This window comes from Rana temporaria, chromosome 11 (assembly GCF_905171775.1).
Source record: "Rana temporaria chromosome 11, aRanTem1.1, whole genome shotgun sequence".
Lineage (NCBI taxonomy): Eukaryota > Metazoa > Chordata > Amphibia > Anura > Ranidae > Rana > Rana temporaria.
In genome coordinates this window covers 127,477,815-127,490,617 of record NC_053499.1, presented here as the reverse complement: position 1 = coordinate 127,490,617, position 12,803 = coordinate 127,477,815, and the positions used below count along the sequence as shown (strand labels likewise).

Below are 12,803 nucleotides of genomic sequence, written 5' to 3'. Positions count from 1 at the left end.
AACGTGTTAGTGTAGTTAAATCTGCGAGTCCATGCATCGCTGGCGACACTGGTGGGGCCGCATCGCTGGGGACACTGGTTATGTTTAGCCCTCCTTGTCTGCAGATGTCTTCTGTCTCTCACTGATCTCCGGCACACAGCTCAGCATCAGACATGGAGAAGAGATCAGTGCAGATCTCCTGTGTGTTCGTCTCTCCTCCATCCTCTGCCGGTGACGTCACAGGATCCCATTCATAATCTGGGGACTCCGGAGCCTGCTGACTCATGCTTATCGGATGAAGGGAGAGACCCCGCCCCCTCAGCCCTCGTCCCGCCCCGCCCCCTCTACAAGATACCTGCCGCTCTATATAACACAGAGGAGCTGTGCGCACATGTACGGAGGAGAGCCGAGCTGTCATCATCTCCGATCATTCCGATCATCTATCATTCCCGATCATCACCGCTCATTCCCGATCATCCCATAGACTGGTAAGAATATAGAATAGTAATGTCTCCTTTGTCAGTGTCCTCCATGTGCTCCTCTGTGTATCCGAGCTGTCATCTCATCCTGTGTGATGTAACCAGCAACCCCCCCCCCCTTACCCAACACTCCGCTCTCATCATCTTATACAATAATAGTACACTACTCATAGGAGATCATAGTATTACACTACACATAGGAGATCATAGTATTACACTACACATAGGAGATCATATAGTATTACACTACACATAGGAGATCATAGTACAGGATCACAAAGTATATCATGCCATCAATTGTCGCCACTGTGCCCATCAAACGCAGCCACTGTGCCCAAACGCAGCCACTGTGCCCATCAAACGCAGCCACTGTGCCCATCAAACGCAGCCACTGTGCCCATCAAACGCAGCCACTGTGCCCATCAAACGCAGCCACTGTGCCCATCAAACGCAGCCACTGTGCCCAAACGCAGCCACTGTGCCCATCAATTGTCACCACTGTGCAATGCCAAACGCAGCCACTGTGCCCATCAAACGCAGCCACTGTGCCCATCAATTGTCGCCACTGTGCCCATCAATTGTCGCCACTGTGCCCATCAAACGCAGCCACTGTGCCCATCAAACGCAGCCACTGTGCCCATCAAACGCAGCCACTGTGCCCATCAAACGCAGCCACTGTGCCCATCAAACGCAGCCACTGTGCCCATCAAACGCAGCCACTGTGCCCATCAATTGTCGCCACTGTGCCCATCAATTGTCGCCACTGTGCCCATCAAACGCAGCCACTGTGCCCAAACGCAGCCACTGTGCCCATCAAACGCAGCCACTGTGCCCATCAATTGTCACCACTGTGCAATGCCAAACGCAGCCACTGTGCCCATCAAACGCAGCCACTGTGCCCATCAATTGTCGCCACTGTGCCCATCAAACGCAGCCACTGTGCCCATCAAACGCAGCCACTGTGCCCATCAATTGCCGCCAGTTTGCCCTGTAAAATGCTACCAGATTGCGCCCCACGCCCGGCACTTACCTTTCTCGGGTCAGCCATCCTCCCTCCACTGTCCCTTGATGTCTTCTGCCGCTTCAGCCAATCAGGTTACCGGTAACCAGACCCGGTAAACCTGATTGGCTGAGACGCGTGTCATTGTTAACCAGGGAACGCACACTCCCTGCGTCCCCTGATTAACTATTTGGAAGCCGATTAGAGCCCTCAGGCTGTAATCGGGAAGCCTGAGCCGCTGGCTCTGATAGACACTTCCAAAGCCAATAAACTGCTTTTATTCAGATGGCCGGCGCTCACCAGGGGGCCGGCCATCTGAATAGTGGGTGGCAGCGGCGACAATACATAGATTCATCCAATGCATGAATCTATGTATTGTTTCAGTGGCGGTGCAGGGGAGAGGTGGTGGAGCTCCTGCGCCCACTATCGACGCACCACCACTGGGAGATAACACTGCACCCCTCATAGGAGAGAAGGCTGCACCCCTCATAGGAGAGAACGCCGCACCCCTCATAGGAGAGAAGGCTGCACCCCTCATAGGAGAGAAGGCCGCACCCCTCATAGGAGAGAACGCCGCACCCCTCATAGGAGAGAACGCCGCACCCCTCATAGGAGAGAACGCCGCACCCCTCATAGGAGAGAAGGCTGCACCCCTCATAGGAGATAACGCAGCACCCCTCATAGGAGAGAACGCCGCACCCCTCATAGGAGAGAACGCCGCACCCCTCATAGGAGAGAACGCCGCACCCCTCATAGGAGAGAACGCCGCACCCCTCATAGGAGAGAAGGCTGCACCCCTCATAGGAGATAACGCAGCACCCCTCATAGGAGAGAACGCCGCACCCCTCATAGGAGAGAACGCCGCACCCCTCATAGGAGAGAACGCCGCACCCCTCATAGGAGAGAACGCCGCACCCCTCATAGGAGAGAACGCCGCACCCCTCATAGGAGAGAAGGCTGCACCCCTCATAGGAGAGAACGCCGCACCCCTCATAGGAGAGAACGCCGCACCCCTCATAGGAGATAATGGTTCCAGCACAATGCAGTGATGATGAGATCGATATCCACCAATCAGATCCCACGAGTCCTCTAGCGCAGGTATTGAAATGAAGGATAACACCCGATTAGTTGGGCACCCATAATCAATAAGGCGTCATTCACACCTGAACAACACTTCACATTTGTTTTTCAACTTCTCTTGCTGGTTAGTGCGACAACGGCATAGGGCAGCGGATTTACTTAAATGGGCTGCCGTACGCGCGCCAAAGTAGCCCCTGCACCCTTTTTGGCAGTGTGCCAAGCAAGTTTTTGCAAGACAAAATGGGAAACTGCTGCCCACATTTGGGGTGCCATTAATAAATAATGCGATGCAAGTTTTTGCACTTTTTTTGCGTGTTTTCAGGAACACGCTTTTCTGCCCTTGTTCCCGAAACGCAAAGGTGTGAATGCAGCCTGAGCCCCCACTAAAACTTGGGGAGTGCCGCCAGTAAAGATCGATAACGTAAAAATAAAAGGAGGAAATTCTCCATGTAGAAGGTTTCTTTTATTGGATTTATTCTTGGCCAAGACAGACTGGAAGCTTATCGGCCTTCAGTTATTAGTAACTTGGCATTGCACTGCTGTCCCTAATTGGGTAACACATGGGATCCCCAAGCAACAGAATTAAAGTCAGTGAATTTCCAAAAAAAAATCAGAAAGTTCCAGTTTTTTTGGGGTGCTGTCTATATATGTGAAAATGGCGGGGGATCACGGGCACAAAAGAGCCATCATGTCCAAGCTTTTTTTTTTTTTGACCGTACATATGGCTGATGAAAGCTGCCCTATGATTGGCTCTGAACATCGTTGCTGTAAGCTGCCTTCTGCCTGTTAGTGGTATAGTGTTGTAATGATCATAGAACCGTGCGCAGTACTTTATTACCATGTGACCTTTTACCCAGTAGATACAAGGATGCTGACTCCAAAGGAGGAAGTGGAGTATACATTACAAAATAGATGGAGATTCCCACGGCGTCTAAAAAAAAAAAAAAAAAAAAAAGGGAAGAAGAAAACTTTTTGCCGTTAGTTACTGCAAGCTCCATTGATTTTGGTGCTTAGTACATACCCTATATTACCAAAAGTATTGGGACGCCTGCCTTTACATGCACGTTAACTTTAGTTTAATGACATCCCAGTCTTATAGCTAGATTCAAATACAGTTACGCCGGCGTATCAGTAGTTACGCCGTCGTAACTCTGAATCTACGCCGTCCTAAATTTAAGCGTATTCTGGAAACCAGATACGCTTAAATTAGGCTAAGATACGAGCAGCGTAAGTCTCCTACGCCGTCGCATCTTAGGGTGCATATTTACACTGGCCGCTAGGTGGCGCTTCCGTTGAGTTCGGCGTAGAATATGCAAATGAGCTAGATACGCCGATTCAGAAACGTACGTGCTCCCGGCGCATTTTTTTACGTTGTTTACGTAAGGCTTTTTCCGGCGTAAATTTAGTCGAACAAATAGCTGGCCTAGCCAATGTTAAGTATGGCCGTCGTTCCCGCGTCAAAATTTGAAATTTTTACGTAGTTTGCGCAAGTCGTCCGTGAATGGGGCTGGACGTAATTTACGTTCACGTCGAAACCAATAAGTCCTTGCAGCGTACTTTGGAGCAATGCACACTGGCATATGTCCACGAACATCAATCACGTCTAGTCACTAGTCATTTACATAAAACACGCCCCCCTGTTCCACATTTGAATTAGGAGCACTTAGGCCGGCCCATTTACGCTACGCCGCCGTAACTTAGGAGGCAAGTGCTTTGTGAATACAGCACTTGCCTCTCTGACTTACGGCGGCGTAGCCTATATGCGATACGCTACGCCGCCTCAAAATTAAGCCGGCATACCTGAATCCAGCTATTGGTCTGTAAGGTTCAATATTAAGTTGGCCCACCCTTTGCAGCTATAACAGCTTCAACTCTTCTGGGAAGGCTGTCCACAAGGTTTAGGAGTGTGTCTATGGGAATGTTTGACCATTCTTCCAGAAGCGCATTTGTGAGGTCAGGCACTGATGTTGGACAAGATTGTCTGGCTCGCAGTCTGCGCTCCAATTCATCCCAAACGTGTTTTGTTGGGTTGAGATCAGGGCTCTGTACAGGCTAGTCAAGTTCCTCCACCCCAAACTTTCATCCATGTCTTCATGGACCTTGGTTTGTGCACTGGTGCGCAGTCATGTTGGAACAGGAAGGAGCCATCCCCAAACTGTTCCCACAAAGTTGGGAGCATGAAATTGTCTTGGTACGCTGACGCCTTAAGAGTTCCCTTCACTGGAACTAAGGGGTCAAGCCCAAACCCTAAACAACCCCACACCATAATCCCCCCTCCACCAAATGATCTGGACCAGTGAACAAAGCAAGGTATATAAAGACATGGATGAGCGAGTTTGGGGTGGAGGAATTTGACTGGCCTGCACACAGTCCTGACCTCAACCTGACAGAACACCTTAGGGATGAATTAGAGCGGAGACCTCAATCCAGGCCTTCTCATCCAACATCAGTGCCTGACCTCATAAATGTGTTTTTGGAAGAATGGTCAAACATTCCCATAGACACACTCCTAAACCTTGTGGACAGCCTTCTTGGAAGAGTTGAAGCTGTTATAGCTGCAAATGGTGGGCCAACTCAATATTCAACCCTACAGACTATGACTGGGATGTCAATAAAGTTCATATGCGTGTAATGGCAGGTGTCCCAATACTTTTGGTAATCAAGGGGCAGATCCTCAAAGAAATTACGCCGGCGTATCTCTTGATACGCCACGTAATTTCGAATTTTGCGCGTCGTATCTTTGTTTTGGTATCCACAAAACAAGATACGACGGCATCTCGGCTAGATCCGACAGGCGTACGTCTTAGTACGCGGTCCGATCTAAGCTGCAATTTTTCAGCGCCCGCTAGGTGGCGTTCCCGTCGAAATCCGCGTTGAGTATGCAAATTAGCTAGTTACGGCGATCCACGAACGTACGTCCGGCGCATTTTTTTACGTCGTTTGCGTTCGGCTTTTTCCGGCGTATAGTTAAAGCTGCTATTATGAGGCGTACTCAATGGCCGTCGTTCCCACGTACAATTTTGAATTTTTTACGTCGTTTGCGTAAGTCGTTCGCGAATAGGAATTTGCGTAGAATGACGTCACCGTCGTAAGCATTGGCTGGTTCCGGTTTAATTTCGAGCATGCGCACTGGGATACCCCCCACGGACGGCGCATGCGCAGTTAAAAAAAAAAAACGTTGTGTACGTTGGGTCACAACATATTTACATAAAACACGCCCCCATTACATCTATTTGAATTCCGCGCCCTTACGCCGCCAGAGATACACTACGCCGCAACTTACAGCGCAAATTCTTTCAGGATTCGAAAAAAAAGATAAGTTACTGCGGCGTAGCATATCTTAGATACGCTGCGCCCGGCGCAAAAGGTACGAGGATCTGCCCCATAGTGTACAGAATCAACATTAAAGTGGACCCTTACCCCCCTTTCACAAAAATTCACATCAGTATTGCAGCTCTGCATGCTCATGTGAAATCATCCCATATTTTTCTGTTACTCTGATGGGTTCAGGCATTACACCTGTAAGGGGCCCGATGGTCCCAGTTCACCCCCCCTGTTTTTTTTCCCCGTCTGACCCAAATTTTGTTTGGCAGGAACAGCCCCCCTCCGTCCCGTCAAGTCCCGCTTATCAGCTTATCTCGCGGCAGGAAAGAGAAGAGATGACACTATCGTTAACACAACCCCCCGCTTATCTCGCGGCAGGAGAGAGGAGCCCCCCCTCCTGCCTAAAGCTTTGAAGGGGCCCCAAAATTTGTGATGGCTGCCCTGCTGGGCCTTAACGGTAGTTGTTTGCTTATATGCATCAGCCTGAACCATGCTTCTGTGCTGAGAGCGTTTATGATCATGAGTCATGTGACTGCTGCACAGCCAATCACAGTCGTTACATGATCAGGAACTCCACCTGCCATCTTTCAGAACCTCTCAATGGGCCGGTGGGGGCCAGCACCAACAGGTTAATATTAGGTTATACATCACCTTCCCACTGCCTGTTATTGCCCTAAAAAGGGTAACCAGCTGCATGCATTGCACAGGGTTGCAGTACAGCCCCATTAACTTTAAAGCGGTAGTAAAGTCTCACCTAGCATAACATATATATGTACAGCAATTCCTCTCGTTTTTTTTTTTCAGTTTTGTTGCTTAAGGTGGGTGTTTACTTTATAAGAGTTTGATTTGTATTCAGAGGCGTGGTGCATGTGTGGCTTGGCACTATCAGGAGGCGGCGGAGGCAGCGGCACGTACGCTGTATTTACAAACTCTGTGCAGTAGCGTGCTCTCGGGAACACGTGTGGGTCATGTGATTGGGTGTGACGGCACATCTTTGTGTACAACCTAATGATTAATAGAAGGAGGTTGATATGCAGAGGTTTTGTTAGTATATAAAAAAAAATAACTGTTAGATTATTGTCGCGCTTTTATTATACTTTATATAATTGGAAAAAAACAAAACTGTAAATGTTATGATCTGGGAGCAGAATTGGTCAGGAATAGAAAAGTTACACATCCATTGGGGTCGATTTACAAATGTACAACCCTGATCACATCGGTCTGTGTCCAGGCCGCTCATCCATCCCTAACCACATATAACCGCTGGGTGTACGGATACATACGAACAGCAACGACTCCTCTTAGGCTGTCATTTCTTCTGAGCTGTGCGCAAACACTGCTGATCCCAGCTGCAAGAATCTGCTTATAGACTTGCTGTATGCAGTAAATTGGATGATCTCTGAACCCGCAGTGGTAAACATTAACTGCAGGTAGGGTTGCCACCTCATCCCTTTAGGCCCCTTTCAGACTGGGGCGGGAGCCGCGGTGGCGGTATAACGCCGTTAAAAATAGCGGCGCTATATCCGCGGGAATCAGCCGTTAGCGGTGCGGTATTAACCCCCGCTAGCGGCCGATAAAGGGTTAATACCGCCCGCAATGCGCCTCTATAGAGGCGCATTGTGGGCGGTATTGCCGCGGTTTCCCATTGTTTTCAATGTGAAGGAGCGGTATACATGCCGCTCCTCTCACCACTCCAAAGATGCTGCTGACAGGAGATTTTTTTGTCTCCCGCCAGCACATCGCCTCAGTGTGAAAGCCCTGAGTCTGCAGTGAAGGAGTTTTTCAGGCGGGATAGCAGCGCTATTTTTAGCACTGTACCGCCTGAAAAACTACTCAATGTGAAAGGGGTCTTAGGCTCGATTCACACCTATGCATGTTGCTTTTGAGCGTTTTTGCAATGCATTTTGCGGTGCTTGCTGTGTTTTTTGACGTGCGTTTTTACCGCGATTTTCTTTCTTTTTTTTTTTAAGCCAGTAATTTTTATTTTTTTACATTTCCTTTAAGAACCAGCAATGAACAGGTTGAAAAAAAAAAAAAAAAACGCAAATCGCGGCAAAATGCGTTTTGGATGCAGGTCCATTGAATTCTATTGCATGCAAAACGCTGCTTTTTGCTGGAAAAAAAGTCCCTGACCCTTTCCAAAAACACAGAGGCACAAAAAAGCATTGATGTGAACATGTTTCAAAGGGAACCATGTTAAAAAATTTCCTTGCATTTCTGCAAAATGCACCAAAAAAAGCATTAGTGTGAATGGAGCCTTAAACTCAAACATACGAATATGGCTAATTTAAGGCAGTACGCCTTCGGATCTTAGATGCAATTCTTCGGCGTCCGCTGGGTGGCGTTCCCGTCGTTTTCTGCGTCGAGTATACAAATTAGCTATTTCCGACGATCCACGAACGTACGAGTGGCCGTCACATTATTTTACGTTGTCTCTAGCCGGCTTTTTTCGGCGTATAGTTAAAGCTGCTATCTAGTGGCATACGCAATGTTAAGTATGGCCGTCGTTCCCGCGTATAATTTTAAAATTTTTATTTTGTTTGCGTAAGTCGTCCGTGAATCGGTCTGGACGTAATTTACGTCCACGTCAAAACAATGACGTCCTTGCGACGTCATTTAGCGCAATGCACAGCGGGAAATTTAGGGACGGCGCATGCGCAGTTCGTTCGGCGCAGGGGCGCGCTTCATTTAAATGAAACACGCCCCCTACTCTACTTGCGCGCCATTACGCCGGAAGAGATGCACTACGCCGCCGTAACTTACGGCGCAAATTCTTTGTGGATTCAAAGCTGGGAAAAGTAAGTTACAGTGGCATAGCGTATCTCACATACGCTGCGCCCATGCAATTGTTTGTGAATCTGCCCCTGAGTGTATAGATGAGAACTGCCTTAGTTATTGCCATGTACCACAGTCCTGGGCTTCCCAGAGGAACTGTGCACGTTTAGGATATATTCATTTTACCTTTATTATACGATTACCTGTAGGTAAACATGGCAGACACGACTTTACTGACACTTTAAGTGCTGGGGAGTACTTTAGGTTAGGGCAGTGGTCTTTAAACTGCGGCCCGAGGGCCAGATGTGGCCCTTTGCTTGCTTTTATCTGGCCCTCAGGGGAATTATTTCATCCACTGAAAATTAACAGTGGGGCATAAACCCCCCTCACTGACACCAATGAAGGGGCACAGACTCTCCCAATGACGCCAACGATGGGGCACAATTTTTCCACTTACACCACAGATGGGTCATTGTTTTTTTCCACTGAAATCGAGACCCTTTTCTACACCCAATGACCAAAGTCTGGCCCACCTTATGTCTGAAGGACCATAAACTGGCCCTTTGTTTCGAAAGTCTGGAGACCCCTGGGTTAGGGCATAATTGGGAACTTTGGAGTAACTTGGACAGCACTGATACTTTCACTTCTTTTCAGCACCAAAATAACCACCAGACCTTCAGTGGCAGAATATATTATACCGTAATAACTGGTCATTCCTTAAAGGTTTGTTTTTTATTTTCTAAACAGGTTTCTTTAAGCGAGTGCATTGTCGGTTCACTTACCTTTTCCTTCCATTTCCCTTCTAATAGCTAGATTCACAGAGAGTTACGCCGGTGTATCAGTAGATACGCCGTCGTAACTCTGAATCTACGCCGTCGCAAATTTAAGCCTATTCTGGAAACCAGATACGCTTAAATTAGGCTAAGATACGAGCGGCGCAAGTCTCCTACGCCGTCGTATCTTAGGGTGCATATTTACGCTGGCCGCTAGGTGGCGCTTCTGTTGAGTTCGGCGTAGAATATGCAAATGACTAGATACGCCGATTCAGGTGCGCCCCTCGCAATTAGTTACGCCGTTTACGTTAGAGATACGCCGGCGTAAAGATAAAGCTGGTCCCTAGGTGGCGCAGCCCATGCAAGGTATTTACGTCGGAACAGGCCTATCTTTTTGCGTCGTTTGCGTAAGTCGTACGCAAATCGGGCTGGACGTAATTTACGTTCGCGTCGGAACGACGTACTTTGGAGCAATGCACACTAGGATATGTCCACGGACGGCGTTCGTAAAATACGTCAATCACGTCGGGTCACGAGTAATTTACATAAAACACGCCCCCCTCATCCTCATTTGAATTAGGCGCGCTTACGCCGGACCATTTACGCTACGCCGTCGTAACTTAAGAGGCAAGTGCTTTGTGAATACAGCACTTGCCTCTCTGACTTACGGCGGCGTAGCGTATATGCGATACGCTACGCCGCCTCAAAAGTGAGCCGCCCTACCTGAATCCAGCTATAAAATGTTTTTTTTTCTTTGTCTGAAGAAGTGAGACATTCAGACAGACAAAAGAAAAAAAAAAAACATTTAGACCCCTTTCACACTGAGGAGTTTTTCTAGGCGGTACATCGCTAAAAATAGCGCCTAAATACCGCCTGAAAAACTCCTGCCCAGCAACCTCAATGTGAAAGCATGAGGGCTTTCATACTGAGGCGATGCGCTGGCAGGAGAGAAAAAAAAATCTCCTGCTAGCAGCAACTTTGGAGCAGTGAGAGGAGCGGTATGTATACCGCTCCTTCCCATTTAAAACAATGGGAAACCACGGTAATACCGCCCGCAATGGGCCTCATTGCGGGCGGTATTAACCCTTTATCGGCCGCTAGCGGGGGTTAATACCGCACCGCTAGTGGCCGAATCCCGGGCAATTCCGACGGTATAGTGCCGCTTTTTTTTTTGCGCCGCGATACCGCCACCGCGCCTCCCGACCCAGTGTGAAAGGGGCCTTAGAAGGAAAAAGGTAGGTGAACCAACAATGCACTAGCTTAAAGGAACCTATTTAGAAAATAAAAAACAAACCTTTACAACCCCTTTAAGAGGACAGCGTGTACCAGATGTAGATCATTTAAAGGCCTATTTTCTAATTACAGGTACTCTGATCTGTTTCACCCGGTAGGCCAAAATGTCTATGGACTTAGCAGACTATCAGACAAGTGAACGGTCGCCCCTTCCTGTGGTTATTATCGGTAAGTGTTTGCCTATTGGCTTTTCAAACTGCTTAGTAGGCATGGCATCTCTAATATTACTTTTAAAACTGAAACAGAAGTTTCTCTGCGGATTTCCATTTAGACCACTTTTAGCAATAACCACTCTTAGTCTGAAGAGAGCTACGTGAGTAGGAGCGCTTCCACATCCGTCCTTCTGCCCTGGTTCGCACGATTTCACTCCTGCTGGCAGTCCCGATTTCGGCCGCGATTTAAGGGACATCTGTGCAGGTTTCTGCACAGATGTCAATGTAAATCGCGCCCCGAAATCGCAAAAAGTAGTACAGGAACTACTTTTTGAAATCGGTGCAGCGCCGCAGATGCGGCGTCGCACCGATTGGGACAGTGTCATTGCCGACAAATGCCACCGATTTGAGATGCAATTTCACATGTGAAATTGCATCTCAAATCGAAGCAAATCGTACCCAGTGTGAACCTGGGCTCTAGAAGAGATGTGCTTGCTCGGTTCTTATTTGAGTTTAAATTATTTCTGCCATATTTTTTTTAACCATGTTGATTTTAAAGTGGAACTAAACCCATTGTTATATTTAAAGGGGTTGTAAAGGTACAATTTTTTTTTCCTAAATAGCTTCCTTTACCTTAGTGCAGTCCTCCTCCACTTACCTCATCCTTAGATTTTGCTTTTAAATGTCCTTATTTCTTCTGAGAAATCCTCACTTCCTGTTCTTCTGTCTGTAACTCCACACAGTAATGCGAGGCTTTCTCCCTGGTGTGGAGTGTCGTGTTAGCCTCCTCCCTTGGACTACAGGAGAGTCAGAACGCTCTCTGTTGCAGATAGAGAAAGGAGCTGTGTGTTAGTGGGCATCCTGACTCTCCTGTAGTCCAAGGGAGGGGGCGAGCACGACACTCCACACCAGGGAGAAAGCTTTGCATTACTGTGTGGAGTTACAGACAGAATAACAGGAAGTGAGGATTTCTCAGAAGAAATAAGGACATTTAAAAGCACTACGGTAAAGGAAGCTATTTAGGAAAAATAAATAAAAAATTGTACCTTTACAACCCCTTTAACCACTTAAGCCCTGGACCTTTAGGCAGCTAAATGCCCAGGCCAGGTTTTGCGATTCGGCACTGCAAAAAAATGCATTTAAATTGCATTGTTTATTGTGAAAATAACAGTTGCAGTTTGGGAGTTAACCACAGGGGGGCGCTGTAGGAGTTAGGGTACACCTAGTGTGTGTTTACAACTGTAGGGGGGTGTGGCTGTAGGACTGACGTCATCGATCAAGTCTCCCTTATATAAGGGATCACTCGATCGATACGCCGCCACAGTGAAGCACGGGGAAGCCGTGTTTACATACGGCTCGCCCCGTTCTTCAGCTCCGGGGAGCGATCGCGACGGAGCGGCTGTAAACAAATAGCCGCGCCGTCGTCCCGGATCGCTCCCCGAGGGAACCCGACCGCCGCATGTAGCGGGGGGGGGGGGGGGTCCAGATCGGAACCCCCACCCGCTAGAAGGCAAGGACGTACATGTACGCCCATTTGCCTGTACGTGCCATTCTGTGGACGTACATATACATGCGGCGGTCGGAAAGTGGTTAAGGCGTGCTGTAATTGATAACTGTCACAGTTGCTTGTGCTTTCAACTTAACTATCAAGCCATCAAATGGCTGGTGTCATAGCTAATTATATGAACATCATCATGCGGCGGCTAAGGTGGCAGATTCTTTGGCTGTAAGGGATAGGAGGGTTTAGTTCCTTGTTAAGTGTGACAGACTATTAGGCCTCGTACACACGATCGGTTAACCAGAGGACAACGGTCTGAAGGACCGTTTTCATCGGTCAAAACCAATCGTGTGTGGGCCCCATAGGTTATTTAACCATAGGTTAAAAAAAAGCCAACTTGCTTTAAAAAATTAACCTATGGATTCCTAACCGATGGCAAAAAAACGATCG

The 12,803-nt window shown here is 48.1% G+C and overlaps 1 protein-coding gene across 1 annotated transcript in view; it reads left to right on the top strand.

Annotated features, from left to right (window-relative positions):
- The first annotated feature begins 371 nt into the window (after window positions 1-371).
- Window positions 372-12,803, top strand: part of LOC120917651 (oxidative stress-induced growth inhibitor 1-like) — a 41,301-nt gene continuing 28,869 nt past the window's right edge. The window contains exons 1-2 of the mRNA XM_040329104.1: window positions 372-467; window positions 10,776-10,871. Of these exons, the coding sequence (XP_040185038.1) occupies window positions 10,808-10,871 (64 nt within the window). The 5' untranslated portion in view covers window positions 372-467; window positions 10,776-10,807. The remainder of the gene's footprint in view (window positions 468-10,775; window positions 10,872-12,803) is intronic.